This window comes from Terrapene carolina, unplaced genomic scaffold, assembly GCF_002925995.2.
Source record: "Terrapene carolina triunguis isolate 2854851 unplaced genomic scaffold, T_m_triunguis-2.0 Scaffold172, whole genome shotgun sequence".
In the NCBI taxonomy this organism is placed as follows: domain Eukaryota; kingdom Metazoa; phylum Chordata; order Testudines; family Emydidae; genus Terrapene; species Terrapene triunguis.
Window position 1 is genome coordinate 1,320,868 of NW_020664523.1, and position 19,130 is coordinate 1,339,997.

General features: G+C 53.5%; 1 protein-coding gene across 1 annotated transcript; it reads left to right on the top strand.

Annotated features, from left to right (window-relative positions):
* The first annotated feature begins 10,820 nt into the window (after nt 1-10,820).
* Nucleotides 10,821-18,015, top strand: CITED1 (Cbp/p300 interacting transactivator with Glu/Asp rich carboxy-terminal domain 1). The gene is made up of 2 exons (XM_024198995.2): nt 10,821-11,010; nt 16,867-18,015. The coding sequence occupies exon 2, from the start codon at nt 16,880-16,882 to the stop codon at nt 17,378-17,380; it is 501 nt and encodes a 166-aa protein (XP_024054763.1). The 5' UTR covers nt 10,821-11,010; nt 16,867-16,879; the 3' UTR covers nt 17,381-18,015.
* Nucleotides 18,016-19,130: the final 1,115 nt, after the last annotated feature.

Here is a 19,130-nt window from a genome sequence, read left to right on the forward strand (position 1 = left end):
CTCCGTTGTGACCGCTCTGGACAGCACTCTCAACTCAGATGCACTGGCCAGGTAGACAGGAAAAGGCCCGCGAACTTTTGAATCTCATTTCCTGTTTGGCCAGACTGGCAATCTGCAGGTGAGTGCAGATCTCCTCAGCAAAGGTGACCATGATGGAGTCCCAGAATTGCAAAAGAGCTCCAGCATGGACTGAACGGGAGGTACGGTATCTGATCGCTGTATGGGGAGACGAATCCGTGCTATCAGAACTCCGTTCCAAAAGATGAAATGCCCAAACATTTGAAAAAATCTCCAAGGGCATGAAGGAAAGAGGCTATAACAGGGACCTGCAGCAGTGCCATATGAAACTTAAGGAGCTGAGGCAAGCCTACCAAAAAAACAGAGAGGCAAATGGCCGCTCTGGGTCAGAGCCCCATGCCGCTTCTATGAGGAGCTGCATGCCATTCTAGGAGATGCAGCCACCACTACCCCAACCCTGTGCTTTGACTCCGTCAATGGAGTAGCACACAACAGGGATGCGGGTTTGGGGGATGAGGAAGATGAGGAGGAGGAGGTTGAAGACAGCTCACAGCAAGCAAGCAGAGAAACCATTTTCCCCGACAGCCAGGAACTGTTTCTCACCCTGGACCTAGAGGCAGTACCCCCCGAACCCACCCAAGGCTGCCTCCCGAACCCACCAGGCGGAGAAGGGACCTCTGGTGAGTGTACCTTTGTAAATATTAGACATGGTTTAAAAGCAAGCGTGTTTAATAATTAATTTGCCCTGGCATTCGCGGCCAGTACAGCTACTGGAAAAGTCTGTTAACGTGTCTGGGGATGAAGCGGAAATCCTCCAGGGACATCTCCATAAAGCTCTCCTGGATGTACTCCCAAAGCCTTTGCAAAAGGTTTCTGGGGAGGGCAGCCTTATTCCGTCCTCCATGTAGGACACTTTACCACGCCAGGCCAGTAGCACGTAGTCTGGAATCATTGCATAACAAAGCATTGCAGCGTATGGTCCTGGTGTTTGCTGGCATTCAAACAACATCCGTTCTTTATCTCTCTGTGTTATCCTCAGGAAAGTGATATCATTCATGGTCGCCAGGTTGAAATAGGGTGATTTTATTAAGGGGACATTCAGAGGTGCCTGTTCCTGCTGGGCTGTTTGCCTGTGGCTGAACAGAAATGTTCCCCACTGTTAGCCACGCGGTGGGGGGAGGGGTGAAGCGATCATCCCAGAGAATTGGGTGTGTTGGGGGGGTTAGTTGGGTTTGTGCTGCACGTTAACCCTCCTTTTAAATTGCCAACCCATTTTAAATGGCCAACCCAATGGCTGCTTGGTATGGGAAATGAGGGCGCTGCTGTTTGAAACCATTCCCACATGTTATGAAGGTTAAAGAAGCCAAAAGACTGTGTCTTACCATGGCTGCCTGCAAGCCGAATTCTGTTGCCCAGCCCTGCGTGAGTGATCTCTCACACCAAACCGGCATACCCTCAATAAGAGGCAAAATGCGACCTTGTACGAAAGCACATGTGCTATGTAATGTTAACAGCAAGGTTTACCATGAAAGAGTCTACCCATTGTTCTCTAAAATGTGTCTTTTTAACTACCATTCTCTCTTTTTTTCCCTCCACCAGCTGCAAATGTTTCAATGCTCACACTATCTTCTCCTTCCCAGAGGCTAGCGAAGATTAGAAGGCGAAAAAAATGCACTCGCGATGAAATGTTCTTTGAGCTCATGCAGTCCTCCCACACTGAAAGAGCCCAGCAGAATGCGTGGAAGCAGACAATCTCAGAGTCCAGGAAAGCACAATATGAACAGAAGGACAGGTGGCGGGCTGAAGATAATAAGTGGCGGGCTGAAGATGATAGGTGGCATCGGCTTGGTGTCAGGAGGCAAGAGGCAATGCTGAGGCTACTGGAGGAACAAACTGATATGCTCCAACGTATGGTTGAGGTTCAGGAAAGGCAGCATGAGCACAGACCGCCGCTACAGCCCCTGTGTAACCAACCGCCCTCCTCCCCAAGTTCCATAGTCTCCTCACCCAGACGTCCAAGAACAGGGTGGAGGGGCCTCCGGGCACCCAACCACTCCACCCCAGAGGACTGCCCAAGCAACAGAAAGCTGACTTCAATAAGTTTTAAAGTGCAGTGTGGCCTTGTCCTTCCCTCCTCCCCCACCCCACCCCGTGCTTCCCTCCTCCCCCACCCCTCCCAGGCTATCTTGGCAGTTATCCCCCTATTTGTGTGATGAATTAATAAAGAATGCATCAATGTGAAGCAACAATGACTTTATTGCCTCTGCAAGCGGTGATCGAAGGGGGGAGGGGAGGGTGGTTAGCTTACAGGGATGTAGAGTGAACCAAGGGGAGTGGGGGTTCATCAAGGAGAAACAAACAGAACTTTCACACCGTAGCCTGGCCAGTCATGAAACTGGTTTTCAAAGCTTCTCTGATACGCACCGTGCCCTCCTGTACTTTGCTAACTGCCCTGGTGTCTGGCTGCGCGTAATCAGCAGCCAGGCGATTTGCCTCAACCTCCCACCCTGCCATAAATGTCTCCCCCTTACTCTCACAGATATTGTAGAGTGCACAGCAAGCAGTAATAACAATGGGAATATTGGTTTCGCTGAGGTCTATCCAAGTCAGTAAACTGCGCCAGCGCGCTTTTAAACGTCCAAATGCACATTCTACCACCATTCTGCACTTGGTCAGCCTATAGTTGAACAGCTCCTGACTACTGTCCAGGCTGCCTGTGTATGGCTTCATGAGCCATGGCATTAAAGGATAGGCTGGGTCCCCAAGGATAACTATAGGCATTTCAACATCCCCAACGGTTATTTTCTGGTCTGGGAAGAAAGTCCCTTGCTGCAGCTTTTGAAACAGACCAGAGTTCCTGAAGATGCGAGCGTCATATACCTTTCCCAGCCATCCCACGTTGATGTTGGTGAAACGTTACTTGTGATCCACCAGTGCTTGCAGCACCATTGAAAAGTACCCCTTTCGGTTTATGTACTCGCTGCCTTGGAGCTCCGGTGTCAAGATAGGGATATGGGTTCCGTCTATCGCCCCACCACAGTTAGGGAATCCCATTGCAGCAAAGCCATCCACTATGGCCTGCACATTTCCCAGAGTCACTACCCTTGATATCAGCAGCTCTTTGATTGCGTTGGCTACTTGGATCACAGCAGCCCCCACAGTAGATTTGCCCACTCCAAATTGATGCCCAACTGACCGGTAGCTGTCTGGCATTGCAAGCTTCCACAGGGCTATCGCCACACGCTTCTCAACTGTGAGGGCTGCTCTCATCTTGGTATTCTTGTGCTTCAGGGCAGGGGAAAGCAAGTCACAAAGTTCCATGAAAGTGCCCTTACGCATGTGAAAGTTTCGCAGCCACTGGGAATCGTCCCAGACATACAACACTATGCAGTCCCACCAGTCTGTGCTTGTTTCCCGGGCCCAGAATCGGCGTTCAACGGCATGAACCTGCCCCATTAACGCCATGATGTCCACATTGCCGGGGACTTTGAGAGAAGTCTGTGTCCATGTCCTCATCACTCCCGTCACGGCGCTGCCGTCGCCTCCTCGCCTGGGTTTGCTTTTGCAGGTTCTGGTTCTGCATATACTGCAGGATAATGCGCGTGGTGTTTACAGTGCTCATAATTGCTGCGGTGATCTGAGCAGGCTCCATGCTTGCCGTGCTATGGCATCTGCACTGAAAAAAGGCACGAAACGATTGTCTGCCGTTGCTCTGACGGAGGGAGGGGCGACTGACGACATGGCTTACAGGGAATTAAAATCAACAAAGGGGGTGGGTTTGCATCAAGGAGAAACACACACAACTGTCACACAGAATGGCCCCCTCAAGGATTGAACTCAAAAACCTAGGTTTAGCAGGCCAATGCTCAAACCACTGAGCTATCCCTCCCCCCCCCTATTTTGTGGGGAGTAAATGAATACAAATGAATACAAAACAAATCTGGTCTCTTTCTTGTTTTGATCCACTCCATCTCTCTTATACATCTTAGGCTGGCAGCAGACGGTGCAGTACGACTGCTAGCCATCGTCGTCTCCTGGCTGCTCGCCAGAAGACGGTGCAATACGACTGCTAGCCGTCCTCGTCTCCTGGCTGCTCGCCAGAAGACGGTGCAGTACGACTGCAGGCAGGACTGAATCTCAATGAGACGAAACTTAAAAAGAGAATGACCTGGAGTCACTCCCATTTATATCCAGGCGCCCCTGACAGACCTCACTGAGGTCTGCCAGGAGCACCCATGTCTGCCCAGGCGCCCGTGACCGACCTCACCGAGGAGCACTGAGGAGATGACGACGATGGCTACCAGTCATAATGCACCGTCTGCTGCCAAAAGGCAATGAGCTGCTGCTGTGTAGCAATGCAGTACAACATCTGCCACCACCCAGGAGACGCACGGTGACGGTGAGCTGAGCGGGCTCCATGCTTGCCGTGGTATGGTGTCTGCACGGGTAACCCAGGAAAAAAGGCTCGAAACGATTGTCTGCCATTGCTTTCATGGAGGGAGGGAGGGAGGGAGGGAGGGGGGCCTGACGACATGTACCCGCGACAATGTTTTTGACCCATCAGGCATTGGGATCTCAACCCAGAATTCCAATGGGCGGCGGAGACTGTGGGAACTGTGGGATAGCTACCACAGTGCAATGCTCCGGAAGTCGACGCTAGCCTCGGTACTGTGGACGCACTCCGCCGAGTTAATGGTCTTAAGTGGGGACACACACAATCGACTGTATAAAATCGATTTCTAAAAAATCGACTTCTATAAATTCGACCTAATTTCGTAGTGTAGACATACCCTTAGACAGAGTCCACAGGGGAACTAAACTTGCCCAGCAACGCTTCTGTTCTTTGCTTCATGCTGTGGACTGTTGTGTGGTGTTGCAGTGCGCTGTTAAACAGCATTCCATCCCAGAGGTGACTGCCTTTCAGTGTTGGGTGAAGTGATTCCTGGATATACATGCTTTAGGCTCCTTATGGAAGAAAAGCGGTATAGCAGGGGTGTCAGTCATATAGGCCTGGGTGGACCTGCCCCCAAACAATGTAGTTATGTGGCCCACGTAGCACTGTCAGAATCTCAGCTGCTTCTAGCCTTTGTGGTTGCAAAAAAATCTTCCAAGTGTGAATGGAGTGTAGCTGATGCAGGGATGTCTGCCTGAGTCTGCAGGCAGCCTGAAACAATGACTCAGAGAGGTGTGAGTTTCCTCTCCCTCGCCCCCATGTCTCCTTAAATGTCAGCATTAACTATTTCATTGCTCATTCTAGCAGTGGAATGGGGAAGGGGATGAGGCTCATGAGGAGGCAGGAACTGGAGAGAGAAGAAACGAGGAGAGACATAGGGAAGAAGGAGAGGCACAGAGAAAGGAGGATGCAGGAGGAAGAGAAACAAAGAGCAGACATAGCGATAGGCCTGAAGGAGTGCGGGCTCCCATGGACTAACATACAGGTCACGATAGCTAACGATATAGGTCACGCCCACCCAGCGCTCTCTGTGCAAACCTCCCACTGGCCCACAGGCACCCTCCCATGCCTGCCTGCCTGAGCCGCAGTGGACTCCAGCCCCAGAGCAGTGGGCTGGACAAGGGGAATGGTACTGGAAGGAATGTGCTGTCTGAGTAACTTGGTGCGAGACTCAGGTCTGCACTTCCAAGGGCTTCACTGTTGATACAGCAGCCATGTGGAGTTGTGTTGCTTCATCAGGTATTCATGTTGTTGCGAGTCACTGCACAAGGACAGATCTGCTGAAGCAGGTTTAACCCCCCCCCACCCATCCATCCAACTAACACCCCAACTCCCCACTAAGCAATTTCAGGGGAGCTCTGAGCTTCCGGCTAGTGCATGGAATTGTCCGCGGTGCTGGGGCGGTCGTTTCAGAGAAGTGCAGCAGGCTCGTGCATCATCCCTCACCCCTGGGACAGAAAGAAATTGGGGTGGACCCTTCCCTGGCTGGGGAGCACTTTTGTGGCCTGCTGCTAACTAAGGGGCAGGATTTCTCCTCCGTGATGCTCATTGTACTGCCATTGTGTGGCAGGCCGATGGGGCGGAGGGCTGGGCTAGAAGAAGGGGAGTGTGGGTCAGGGCAGGCCTTTCTGCTGCCTCTCAATACTGCGCTCACTCAAGGGCTATTGAGCAACTGAGCCCCCAGACCCTTTGCACAAGAAACTGAACAGATGCCCCTTTCCAACCATCTCCTGGGGCTCCTGCAAAACCCGGAGGGGAATGACAGTAGATCTGGATTCAGAGTGATGCAGGGCTGCTCTCTGACCTTTGAGCTGCCTGCCAGCAGCTGTAGGAAGAGGGATTTACTCCTGAGGAGGGAGTTGGATAAGACTAATGCAAGCAGCGAGCTGTGCCCAGTATGCCCTTCACACTGTGCTCAAAGCTGGTTACCAGATATCCTGATTTTATAGGGACAGTCCCAATATTTGGGAATTTTTCTTATATAGGTGCCTATTACCCCCCACACTCTGTCCCAATTTTTCATACTTGCTATCTGGTCATCCTATTTCCATGGAAAATCCAGCTTGTTCTTTATTTAATCCGCTGAACACAAGCAACATTTCCCAGGGGCTGACATGCAAACGCTCTGTTAACATGCACTAGAATATCGGTGCAACTGGGGAGCTGCGCTAGTGCCACCAGTAAGCAACGAAGCAGCCAAGCAATGCAGCTGTGCTGGGAATCTTTTTTCTGGGTCTTGGGGGAGGGCAGCTTGGCCCTTGCAGCCATTTTGTGCTTCAGTTCAGCTGCAGAGTGTTACAGCATCATCACTCTGCGCTCTCTCTGGCACTGAGACTTGAGATTTGTTCTCACTTTGCTGCTTTCCTTTATCTGAAGGAAAAGGTATGTTGATTGGGAAAGCCATGATCTGCTTGAGATGTGTAAGGAGAAACATAATCCCTAGCTCTTAGCTACCATTTTTCACCAGTAGATCTCAAAGTACTTTACGGAGGAGCTCAGTGCCTTATCCCCATTTTACATGGATGAGCACAATAAATAATAATACAGGGCCAAATCCTCAGCTGACGTGCATTGGCATGGCTCTATTGAAGGCAATGGCGTTACAATGACTTACCTTAGCTGAGGATCTGGCCTGTAGCACGCTGATCCATCCCTAGGAAACACGGCAGTGTGAGGCTCATGAACTGACCCCCTGCTTGAGGTATTTCTCAGCCAGCAAAGCATCGGCTATTGGAGGGCTCTTTACTCTAGCAGACAAAAGCATCATAAAATCCAATGGCTGGAAGTTGAAGTCCACAAAGTTGAAACTGGAATTAAAGCACACATTAGTGCGGGGTGAGGATACTTAACCATTGGAACAGATTAGCAAGGAGGGGGCATGTTCACCATCACTTGGCGCTTCAGATCATCCTTGAGTGCAGATGACCTCCCCACAGGGCAGGCCAAGCAGTGCTGCGGGTGTCTGATGCTTTAACGTGGGAGGAGGGCTGGGCACAGACAATGGCTAGCAATGGAAAAAATAATATTTCACAGGCGTACTCCAGAGCTAAGAGGGTCCCCATGCTTAGAAAGCAGCAAGGCAGATTGCATTGCAGGTGCAGGTACTGCAAGTGACATTGATTTAGAGTGGCCAATATGACTCAATGTCAATGGCAGAGTTACAGCCTTTAACCTGGGTCCTGCAGCTCATTGCAGGGTTAGTCCAGAGATGCTGTACAGAAATGTAAAGCAAACCTTGTTTCATGCTTTCTTACCTAGAGTTAACTGATTGCCAATTCACTCAAGGGAGTTCACACATTCGTAAAGGCCAGTGTGAACACTCCCACACCTGTGTTCCAGACTGCGGATGCTTGTAATTTATCCTAGGCTGGCCCCTGGCCTGGTATGGACATTTGAGGAGTGTCCACACAGGCCTTTACAAATGTGTCACTGGTCACTGTCAGAGACTAGATGGACCTCAGGTCAGGATTTGAGCCAGTCCAGCAATTTCTAAGTGCTTGTGAAAGGGAAAAAAAACAAACCGAGTGCTATGGCAGCCATTTAAAACCAATGTCCCACCAGGCAACCAGCCCCTCTGAGAAGAGGCCAATAACAGCTGGAAGCCAGCAACAGTTGGCCCCGGGTCTGCAGAGGCACTGTCCTAGCCTGTGGAAATGGACACTCAGAGGTACCAGAGAAATTGCTGTGATTCACATGAGCTACTGTAGACATCCCAGAGATTTTTTTGGAGGGGTGGGGGGAGTGAAAATGAGGGTCCTCAAGGAACAGTGAAGGGAATGAGAGAGTCTGTGTCAAGGTCAACAGGATGGGTGCAGCTATGCACCAGCATTGCCAGAGGCAGCAAGACATGTCACAACTGCCTGAATCCATAACCAGTTCCCCAGGTCAGAGGCTATGTCCCCAGGTAAACAAGGGCCACATTTTCAACCCTGATCAGCCTGCATGCACCCAACATTTCTTATTAATAACACTAATTATTGTTTATTCCTGCAGTATCTAAAACCCAGCATCACAGACCAGGAACCCATCGCACCAGGTGCTGCACAAACACAGCTGAGCTCTGGTGAAAATCTGGCCCCAACTTTGGTGCTGAGCCCTTCTGAAGATCTCAGCCAAACTACACAATAAGGGGCTTTGAAAACTCTTTCAGGCTCTTTTGCCTGGTTCTATGGGATGTTCTGTCAAAGTTAATAATACTGCTGTGGAGGAATTATAGTAGAGACGCTCCCCATGTTACGCAAGACCCGACTTATGCAAATTTGCACTTACGGAAAAAGTTCCATAAGCCAGAAATAGGATTTTCGAGCTGCGGAAACTTTTGCGTAACGTACAGGTATACATTTCCGACTTACGCAAAATTCAAGTTATGCAAGGCTTTCCGGAACGGAACGATTGCGTAAGTCGGGGGGGCGTCTGTAACTAAAAGGGAGATCTGAATGTGGGGGGTTTCCTCTCCAAAAAAAGAATTATTTCCCCCCCCCCCCCTTTGTTTTTTTACATTAGAAATTCTGGTCCTGTCTTGGCTGGAAGACTATGGTGAGACAAAAAGGGAAAGTTGAGAGATTGAAGGGGAGGGGGCTCTTTAAAATGCTTTGATTTTTGGTAACACCTATTTTAACTTCAGTGGCTGAGGAACTTTTGCCTTTGTTAAAGATTCAACGTTTTCAGTCCTTCAGCTAAGGTGTTAAATGCTCACAATAAACACCTTAGGGCTGGTCTACACTGGGGTGGGGGGGGATTGATCTAAGATATGCAACTTCAGCTACGCTATTCGCGTAGCTGAAGTCGAAGTATCTTAGTTCGACTTACCTGGCCGTCCTCACAGTGGCAAGTCGACCGCCACGGCTCCCCCGTCGGCTCCGCTTACTCCTCCTGCCGAGGTGGAGTATGGGCATCGATTCAGGGATCGATTTATTGCATCTAGATGAGACGCGATAAATCGATCCCCGATAGATAGATTACTACCCACCGATCCGGCGGGTAGTGTAGACGTGGCCTTAGAAACTTCCCAGAGATTCTCTGGCAAAGACAAGGAAGACAAGACTACACTACTGATACTGTATTTCTAAAGGTTTGTCTACACATGAAAATTAATCTGGATTAAGGGAGGGTGTGAATTTAAAGCAATTTAGCTATTCCTGATTAACTCATGTGCGGACACATTTATTCTGGAATAAGAATGCCATATTACAAATTAGCTAAATCCTCTGGCATTGACCAGGAATGGTTAATTGGGAATAGCTATTCCGGAATAACTTCCCATATAGACAAGCCCTATAGTAAAAAACAAACATGGAAAGCAAAAATTAAAACAAACAAACAAAAAAACTTTCCAGCCTTCTTTGTACATTGTATGGAGATTTAAAAGGGCCATACTCCCAATTTTGTAAACATCCTTTGAAGGTCACCTTTAAAATAGCTAAAAAGAGTGGATGTGGGGAGAAGAGGAGAGATGTAAGAGCAAGTTCAGCATTGCCAACCCCAATCATTCAAAACCCATGAGTCAGGCCCCCAAACTCAGAGTTTGGCTTTAAAATCATGAGATGTTAAACAGTCAATGTTGGGTTCTTTGCATTTGCCTTCTGGTGTCTGATCTTAGAGCTAGAAACTTACTTTAAAAAAAGAGCAAACTGGTTTGATTCTGGCATGTTCACATGACTCCAAGAGCTGGGACTTTAAGAAAAAACAAATCCTGTGTGACTGATAATACAATCAGGAGAGCTGGCAGCACTACTACCACCGCTACTCTGCATCAGGGTGAGTGAGAAGTGTGCAGAAGCCTGCGCAGCTTCAGGTTGAGCTGAATGCGCATGCCACTGATGGCAGGCCTCGGCCTCCTCTCCTGGTGTACTGAATGCCACACACAACAGGGCAAGAACCCTGTCTGAGTCCCTCCTCTCACACCTCTCCATTTCATAGCACTGCTGCAAGTCCTGCTGCAGGACCAGACTCTGGAACATTCTGACATAGCTGCTATGTGCCTGGTTGGAGAGGAACACAGGAATTGCCAGCATGGCTCAGACCCAAGGTCCACCTGGGCCTGGGCTTCACAGAAAGGCAAGAGCCTCACCCAAAGCAGCTGGTGGATCATCTCCCCGCCCAGCAAAGGTCTCATCCGAACCCCTAACAGAGACTGACTTAACCCTGCCTACATTAATGGGAATTGTTCCCTGGCCGAATCACAGGGTCCTAACGGGACCTGGCAGGAGTCGCCTCCCACTCCCATAATTCCCGTCCACGTTTTGGGACGGGCTCGGAGAGCCAGGCCATGTGCTAGTAGCGATCGCAGCGGGTATAAAGAGGGACAGCACAGCACGTAGCGCAGCCCGTGTCCGTAGCAGGGCAGAACGGCGCTCTAGTTGGCCCGGGCCAGGGGCCTGGCTGCGGAGGCTCCGGCGGAGGCTGCCCGTTTAGTAAGGGGACCGCGGGCACCGCTGCAGGTTGCTACGAGCTGTGAAGTCACTGCGGAGCAGCCGCCCCATGGGGAGCGGGGTGTGCCGGCGGGGACGCATCTGAGTCGGTCGGGGAGCTGCAAAGAGGTGAGAGCGGGGAACGCTCCAGCCCCCCAGCTGGCCACTCCCGGGGTGTAGCGAGCGCTGGGCTCCCGCCCCAGGCAGGGCAGGTTGGCAGCTGGGCGGCGCAGTAACTGGTGATACTTCCTCTGTCTGCACGTGCTGGCCGGGCTCAGGCGGGTGCGAGCCGGGGGCAGAAATTCGGGACACCCCTGGGCTTCTGCAGCGTCCCCCAGTTGACACCACGGCCGTGCTGCCGGCCGGTCCTGCGGGCCTCCCGCTGCAGCGCTGGGGCTTGAGCCCCCCGCGCCCGCCCGGAACGTGGTGGCCAGACCCTGGGCCCAATGCTCGAACCCCTCGCTCCCGGATCGGGCCCGCAGCAGGGTCCCGGGGAGCAGTTTAGTCGGGCGAGGCGAGGACAAAGGGGGCGGCCGTCAGGTACCTCCCAGTGGGGGAGCTCCGCGGTCTGGGGGGCACGGGGCCGAGGTGCGCTCCGGGCCATGGCTGTGCTGACGGCCCCCTGCTTGGCCGGCTCGTGAATCAGTTTGGGGCTGGAAGGGGGGGGAGGCGCCGGCTCTGGGAGATCCCGGGGTCTCCCCGGCCCCGCAGGTAGGGGGCACTGGGGAGCGCTCTCCCTCCTGGTCTGGTGATGGAGCCATCTGTGCGCGTGGCTGTTGCTGGGGCCCCAGATCTGGGTGTATGTCCCTCCCCCCCCCCACCACCATTAACTGTCACTGCATGTGCAAGTGACATACTGGATTGCTACCACCTGCTAATCCAGTGTGAACCCTGCACTCCCTGGTCTGTGAGTGCTTAGCGAGCAGCCTCCTGTGAGGTAGGAAAGTGGGTATTGCCTTTCCCAGGTGGGGAAATGGAGGCACAGACAGGTGGCATGGCTCATCCAGGCAAGTCAGTAGCAGCGCTAGGCACAAGTGCCCCATCAGAGCTAAAAGTGACCCCATTGCCTGACTTAGTCCTGTGCTCTAACCACTACACTGTACTGCCTCTTTCACCTCACTGCTGTAATCATCCCATGATCCGAAGCTGCTCTAGCCTTGGCTTCCAACACCACTTAGGTACTGCGGAGAGGGGTTCTTCAGAGGTGCTGTCAGACACCTCCTTGTATTTAGGCTGGTTACAAGAGACCCTTCCTAGAACAACCATGGCTGGCTTGGCAGAGAACAGTGTGGGGTGATTATACCTGTCTTTCTGTGTCATGGGTGTCACCACTGCCCTCTACTGGATGCACTCAGAATGGCCCAGCTGTATGTACTAGACCCCGTACAGCTAATAGCGACTCTCCTCTTGCTTGTGCTCCTGGAGTAGGAGGGCCTGTTCTGTGCCTGCTGTTGGTGAGCAGTGTGGGCATGACAGCGCTTTAGCAAAACTGTGGGAAAGGACTGAGCTCTTCCTGGCTCCTCCCACTGCTGACTCCCATCCACCCCTGCACTTGTCATACTTGTGCACTTGGCCCTGCCTGACCGTCTCAAGCTGGTATTCCAGTGGAGCCGGGGCTCTGAAATCCCAGCTGGGCTCTGCATCTTCAGCCTGAATTTTCTTGTTGCTCAGTGGGGTTTTATAGCATCTCTTCATAACATGAAAACCTCCCAAAAAATGGCAGAGAAGCTAAAACAGGACCAGTTACATTCCCCTGCATTGCCCTGTCTATGCTAGAGCTTTGGGAGGTGTTAGCACATGTTGGCTAGCACCTTCTAAGGACCCGCCTTTTCATCCATTTCCTTTGGGTGGGGGATGGGTTGTCTGGGCCCCCAGAGTTCAAACTGAAACTCAAGTCAGTTTGTTTAACGGCCCACTGGCCATCTGTTCCATCCCCCTCCCCGCACCCGTATGCTGCAGCATTCCTGGAGGAAGCACAACATTTGTACCAATAGTGAAACAAGGTCCTTCCTAAGAGGGGTGATCGACCTTCCTCTAAGGAAAATGTTATTTGGGGGCCTAACTAGATCTGAAGCTGTCCCCTTTTCCTGCCTCTGCTCTGCCCCGAGGAGTGTGTGCTGTGGACGGAGTGGGCCAGCAGCACTGCCACATTAATGGACTTAACATTTTAAGTGGTGATGACCATCAAGCTTTAAAGCTTAAACCCCTGCTGAAATGAAGCTCTCAATGCAGAGTGGTATTGTATTCCTCTGCTAGCTGCAAGGGCTTTGCTTCAGGGAAGGGGTGGTCCTGTTGTGAGTTAAGTGCAGTGCAATGCCCTGGGCTGCTCTTTTCCAAGGGGGGCAGATCCCAGCCCTCTGGCTATGGCTGCCAAATCATTGTTGGGTATTACCATTGCCTCTAGAAGTCATGGAGCAGGAATCAGCTCCTGGTAGGCATGTTTCTAGCAACCCTGAAAAGGCACAATCCACATCATGTCAGTCCCTCCCTGGTTCAGGACCTGCAGGGGTCTCCCCTTGTGCATTGACTCCTATTTGGTCAACCCCCTTTGGTGTGGCTCTTGCTGGCTGGTGGCCATGTGAGTGTGTGCCTCTCGAGATGCTGAGGGCGGCTGTTAGTGACTGGGATTCTGCTGCACGCTGTGGCCATCCAGCACAAAACTTCTGCCGGAGAACTGGTGCAATTAGAGATGGGAAGGGGCCACTCAATCTGAGGGTCCCATTTCACTGGGGGAGGTGGGGATTGCAAATGAGTCTGGCACAATTACCCTTCCCATATTGCTAAATGGGGAAGGGGAACCCAACTAGATCCAAGCACATGGGGAGGGGGATCCTTGCAGGGAAATTATTAGAGGATTGCAGCCCTGCATTCCAAGGACAGGTCTGTTCTCTGCCCAGGGTGCTCTTGGTCAGTGTGGAGCCGAATGCTCCTTAGTGGCAAAGAGGAATCTGAAGTGCTGTTGGGGCTGGAAGATAGTTGGGGGCTACCCCATCCCACGGGCTGGAAGAAGACTGTTGCAGACATCTGCTTAGCACGTTCTCCCTGCTGGGCAGAGAGGGGAGGCATGCTCAGGGGCATCTGTCTCAGCACAAAGGCTGAGGATCCAGCAGAGGTACCAGACCCAAATGCATTGAGCTGGGCCACCTGCCCAGAGTGCCAGCTCTCTGGCTAGATGCCCCAATTAGGGGGATGGGGGATGGAGCAGTGTACTGGGCACAGCACAGAGCCAGCATCACTGCCCAGAGTTCCCAATCTAATCCTACGGGAGGGGATACGGGAACAAAAAGGTGAAGTGACTCACCCATGGTTGTGTAGATGATCAGTGGCAGAGCTGGGAGTAGCGCCCAGGTGTCCTTATACAGTACCCTTGTCACTGGACCCTGCTGGCTCAGCAGCTGTGCTGCCTTTGAAACCCCTGCTCCCTGAGAAGTGCCTGCATGTTATCCCCTTGCTTCTGGCTAAAGCTCCCCGACCAGAGCTAACCCAGGACTGAGCAGCACTAACCATGGGGAGAGCCCACTCTCTCCGGGCTCAGCTCTGCTACTCCTGCAGCGCCTGACATCAGGTAGTCTGCTGTGCACGGCCCTCTAGTGGCCAGCCATGTCTGCGTGCTGCCGCCTGGGTGAGGGCCACCCTTCCCCTTGGCCTGCTCCTGGTGTCTGCTTCCCTCCAAGCCACCAGAGGCAGAGGGTGTGGGGCTCTTGGGGGGGGGGGGGCACCCAGCAGCCTGGGGACAGCGTAACACAACCTGGCTGTGAAACCCAACCAACAAGGCTGGAGCCTGTGAACTGGCCTCTTGCAAACCCAGTTGCTGCTGCTCTTGCTGTCAGCACTGCCCTGCCAGGCCTCTGCTGCAGGCGCATGTGTGTAGGGTGATAAGACCTGGCAGGGCCCTGCAGTGTGGGTTGCTCCTGCGGATCTGCAAGCTGAGCAATGCTCCTGGGGTTGGGGTTCTGAGGAAGGGATCTGGGACTGTGGCCTGTATTAGGAGCTGCCCATTGACAGGGCACCTCCACCCTGGATCATGGTCAAAGAGCCTTGCTGTCTTTCTGTTGTCAGTCTGGTTGTAGCCAGCAAAGCGCTCCCTTCCTATCTAAGGACTCTGACTCTCCTGGCGGGATGAGCTCCGCTTAGGCAATCGGACAGAAGCTCAAGATGCTTCCTGAGCTGTGGGATGGGGTCTCTGCCATGGCCATTGCTGAATAGTGCAGCCTTGCCAGACGAATGCATCAGCACCAGCCTCTCTGCAATGGAAGAACGGGAAGGGAACTGGAAGCAGGCAGGAGGGGGTCTGGGGGTGGAACATGGGTGGGGCCACCCCAGGCTGATTGGGGAGGCACAGCTTCCCCTGGTCTATGATATCTGCTGCCCATGCAGGGCAATTACTGGTTGATCCATCCCTTGTCGTCCAGTACCAGCATCTGGCAGTCAGAGGCCTATGGACACCCAGAGCATGGGGTTGCATCCCTGGCCATCATGGCTAATAGCCATTGATGGACCTATCCTCCAGGAACTTATGTAAGTTTTGTGGTTTTTACCCAGTTATAGTTTTGGCCTTCACAACATCCTGTGGCAGTGAGTTCCACAGGTTGACTGTGTTGTGTCAAGAAATACTTCCTTACGTTTTAAACCTGCCTATTAATTTCATTGGGTGACTCTGGGTTCTTGTGTTATGTAAAGGGGTAAATAACACTGCCTTATTCACTTTCTCCACAGCAGTCATGATTTTATAGACCCCTCTCATATCCTGCCTTAGTTGTCTCTTTTCCAAGCTGAACAGTCCCAGTCTCTTTAATCTCTCCTCATATGGAAGCTGTTCCATACCCCTGATCATTTTTGGTGCCCTTCTCTGTACCTTTTCCAATTCCAATAGATCTTTTTTGAGATGGGGCGACCAGACCTGCACGCAGTATTCAAGGTGTGGGCATACCATGGATTTATATTGCGGTGTTGTGATATTTACTGTCTTATTATCTATCCCTTTCCTAAGGGTTGTGAACACTCTTGGCTTTTTTGACTGCTGCTGCACGTTCTGTCCTAGGGGACATGCCCATAATCAAATCCATGTCATGACATGCATCATCCAGCGCTCTGGTTGCCAGTCTCAGTCCAGGTTGCCATGGCTTGTGAACTCCCTCCTGGCCTCTCCCCAAGGCCAACCTGAATGCAGGCTGGCAGGGATGGCGGGTGGCTGGGCGCTTGCCCTGCTGTTGTATGAGTTCTGTGGCTAAAGAACTCCAGTCTCCAGGGGCAGCAGCTCGGTGGCTTTGGCTAGCACTAAACTCTGCAAGAAACACCGACTGCCCCAGCATCCAAGCCTGAAGGAAGGGGCAGGGTTGCAGGCAGGAGATTGGGGTGGGGGGATGGGCTGAAAGGGAATACACCCATGCCAATAGCTGGCTGGGATGGGGCTGGAATAGAGCATATGTGGGCACAGCAGGGTTTGTCTCCCAAGCAGTGGTGGAACCCAGGGTGGCTGCATTCAGAGTTACTGTGAGATCTGCCCACCAGGCACAGTCCCTCTGCTTGTGCTGGCTCCCTGCACGGGAGTCTCCAGCGATGCAGGGCCTGGTGCTGATCCTTGACCCAGGGTGGAATGGCCTTGGTCTGCAGGGGGGGATGGCAAATCCCAAATGCCACTGAAATAGCCTGGGGAATGCCATGGGCATCAAACCTGGCAGGCTGGTGATCCAACAGCCTCTGCCAGCTGGCTCTGCCTGAGCTGCTCACAGGAACTGGTTCTGGAGGTGCTCTCCTCATTCCCTTCACAGACTGGCACTTCACTGGCAATGGGGTGGCTCCCGATTCAGGCTGAGCCCTGAGTGATGGCTCCCCTGGGGGAATGCAGGCTGTAGGGCAGCCCAGGGCATGGTGCTTGTCTGTGGTGTTCTCCTAGAGCAGAGGGCAAGTCCGAGGGGCTGGCAAGATCAGGGGAGGGGCACTGGGGTGTGGCTCTTGTAGTGAGAACTCCTGTTTCTCTTCCAGGACCCAGCAGGAGATGAGCTCTCTGGTTTATCCCAGCCTGGGCATGAAGGACCGCAAAGCAGTGGCCATCCTGCACTACCCCGGGGTGGGCATGAATGTCAGCAAGGCCAGCACAGGACCCCACATCACCAGTGCGGGCATGATGGCCCCCTCTGCGTCCCCCCCGCCCTCAAAGCAGCCATCCTTCACCCTGCCAACAGCCCCTCACCTGCTGGCCAGCATGCAGCTGCAGAAACTCAACAGCCAGTACCATGCCATGGGGGTCTCAGGGCACCCGGCAGAGGCTGGGTCCATCCAGAGCTGGGGCTTTGGAGCCCAGCCCCTGGGCCAAGGGGCACTGGCTCCCCCTGCTGGCGCCCACAGCCCTGGCATTATTGATTCTGATCCAGTGGACGAGGAGGTGCTGATGTCACTGGTGGTGGAACTGGGCCTGGATAGAGCTAATGAGCTCCCAGAGCTGTGGCTGGGCCAGAACGAGTTTGACTTTGCTGCAGATTTCCCTTCCAGCCGCTGATGCCAGACTGACCTCGACCACAGGCAACCCTGGCAGAGGACTTTAACAGGACAGCCGCCAAGGGCTGGCTGGCCTGATGGACCTGGCCCTCCAGCCAACTGAGGCCTCTGGGCCTGGTTCCTACTACAGCTGAGTACCCCTCTACAAGGCTGCACCTGTGCGGTTCAGGACAGTTCGGTGCAGCTGGAGAAACTACAGCGCGGCTGGTACTCCATGGGCTTCTCTGAGCTGTGTGACCTAGCGCCCGGTGGGGTTGCACCTTGCTGTGCAGGGCCAGCGTCTCCTGCTGGATGGATGGCCGGTGCTGGATGGGGGAATGGTGCCCTGGGGACTAAATCCCAAACTGGTGCTGGAGAAGGAAGCGGACTGGCAGGAGAACGTAGCAGGGCGGAAGCTGAAGACTGAGGAATGGAGGCTCACGCAATATGTACACCCCTGCTGTGGCCTGGGAAGGGCTGCCTCAACAGGGTCTCTCACACAGCTCCCAGGGACCAGAGCTGTATCTCCCACCCCTGCAGGGGGCCAGTGACTTGCTTTACAGAGGAGACCACCAGGGGCTAAGCACAGTACCTGCACTGCTGGGGGTGCTGGGACAAGGTTGGGGGGCAGGGTCTGTTTCTGCAACAGTGTGGGGCTGCTCCTGTGTGGCTTTTCAATAAAACCTGTGGAAGGAATCAGCCTGCCCACAAGGCTGGGGCCTGGCTCCTGTCACCTCTTGTGCTGATTTACAGTCGTGCCTGGGGTTACCAACTTTCTGATTGCAGAAAACCAAACATGCTTGCCCTGTCCCACCCTTTCTCCAAGGCTCTGCCCCCGCTCACTCCATCTCCCCTCCCTCTGTTGCTAACTCTCAACCACCCTTGCTCACTCACTCATTTTCACCAGACTGGGGCAGGGGGTTAGGGTGAAGGTCCAGCTGGAGGTGTGGGCTTGGGAGTGGGGACAGGGATGAGGGGTTTGGGGGCAGCAGGAGTGTGGGAGGCGGCCCCATGCTGGGGGTGTAGGCTGCAGGGTGTGGCCAGAAATGAGGAGTTCGGAGCTCTGGGATGGGGCAGGTGGTTGAGGTGTGTGTGTGGGGGGGGGGAGGGTCAGGAGTCGGGGCTCAGGCTGGGGGTGCAGGCTCACATGGGGCTGAGGGGTTTGGAGTGTGGGAGGGGTGCAGAGCACGGGCTCTGGGAGGGAATTTGGGTGCAGAAGGGAATTCAGGACTGGGGCAGAGGGTTGGGGCATGGGAGGAGGAGGAGGGGTGGGGTGCAGGCTGCAGATGGTGCTTACCTCAGGTGGCTCCCAGAAGCGGTGGCATGTCTCTCCTCCAGCTCCTAGGTGGAGGCGCAGCCAGGCAGCTCTGCGCACTGCCCCATCTGTAGGCACTCCTCCCGCAGCTCTCATTGGCTGTTGTTCCCGGCCAATGGGAGCTGCGGAGCCGGTGCTTGGGGTGGGGTCAGTGCACGGAGCTCCTTGGCTGCCCCTGAGTCTAGGAGCCAGAGGAGGGATATGCCGCCACTTCTAGGAGCCAGGGCAGCTAACCGGACTGCGCAGCCAACCGGACTTTTAACAACTCGCTCAGCAGTACTGACTGGAGTTGCCAGGCTCCCTTTTTGACTGGGCGTTCTGGTCAAAAACCAGATGCCTGGCCACCCTTGTCATGCTGCCAGTGCTGCTGTTGGAGCTCCCCTGTTCTGGTGGCTGGAATGGACAGGTGCCTGATGCACCAAGGGTGGTGTTTTGGGCCTGCTCCTGACCTCAACTG

What these genes read in the sequence shown, in the direction of transcription:
- CITED1 (XM_024198995.2), top strand. Translation starts at nt 16,880, where the DNA reads ATGAGCTCTCTGGTTTATCCCAGCCTGGGCATGAAGGACCGCAAAGCA.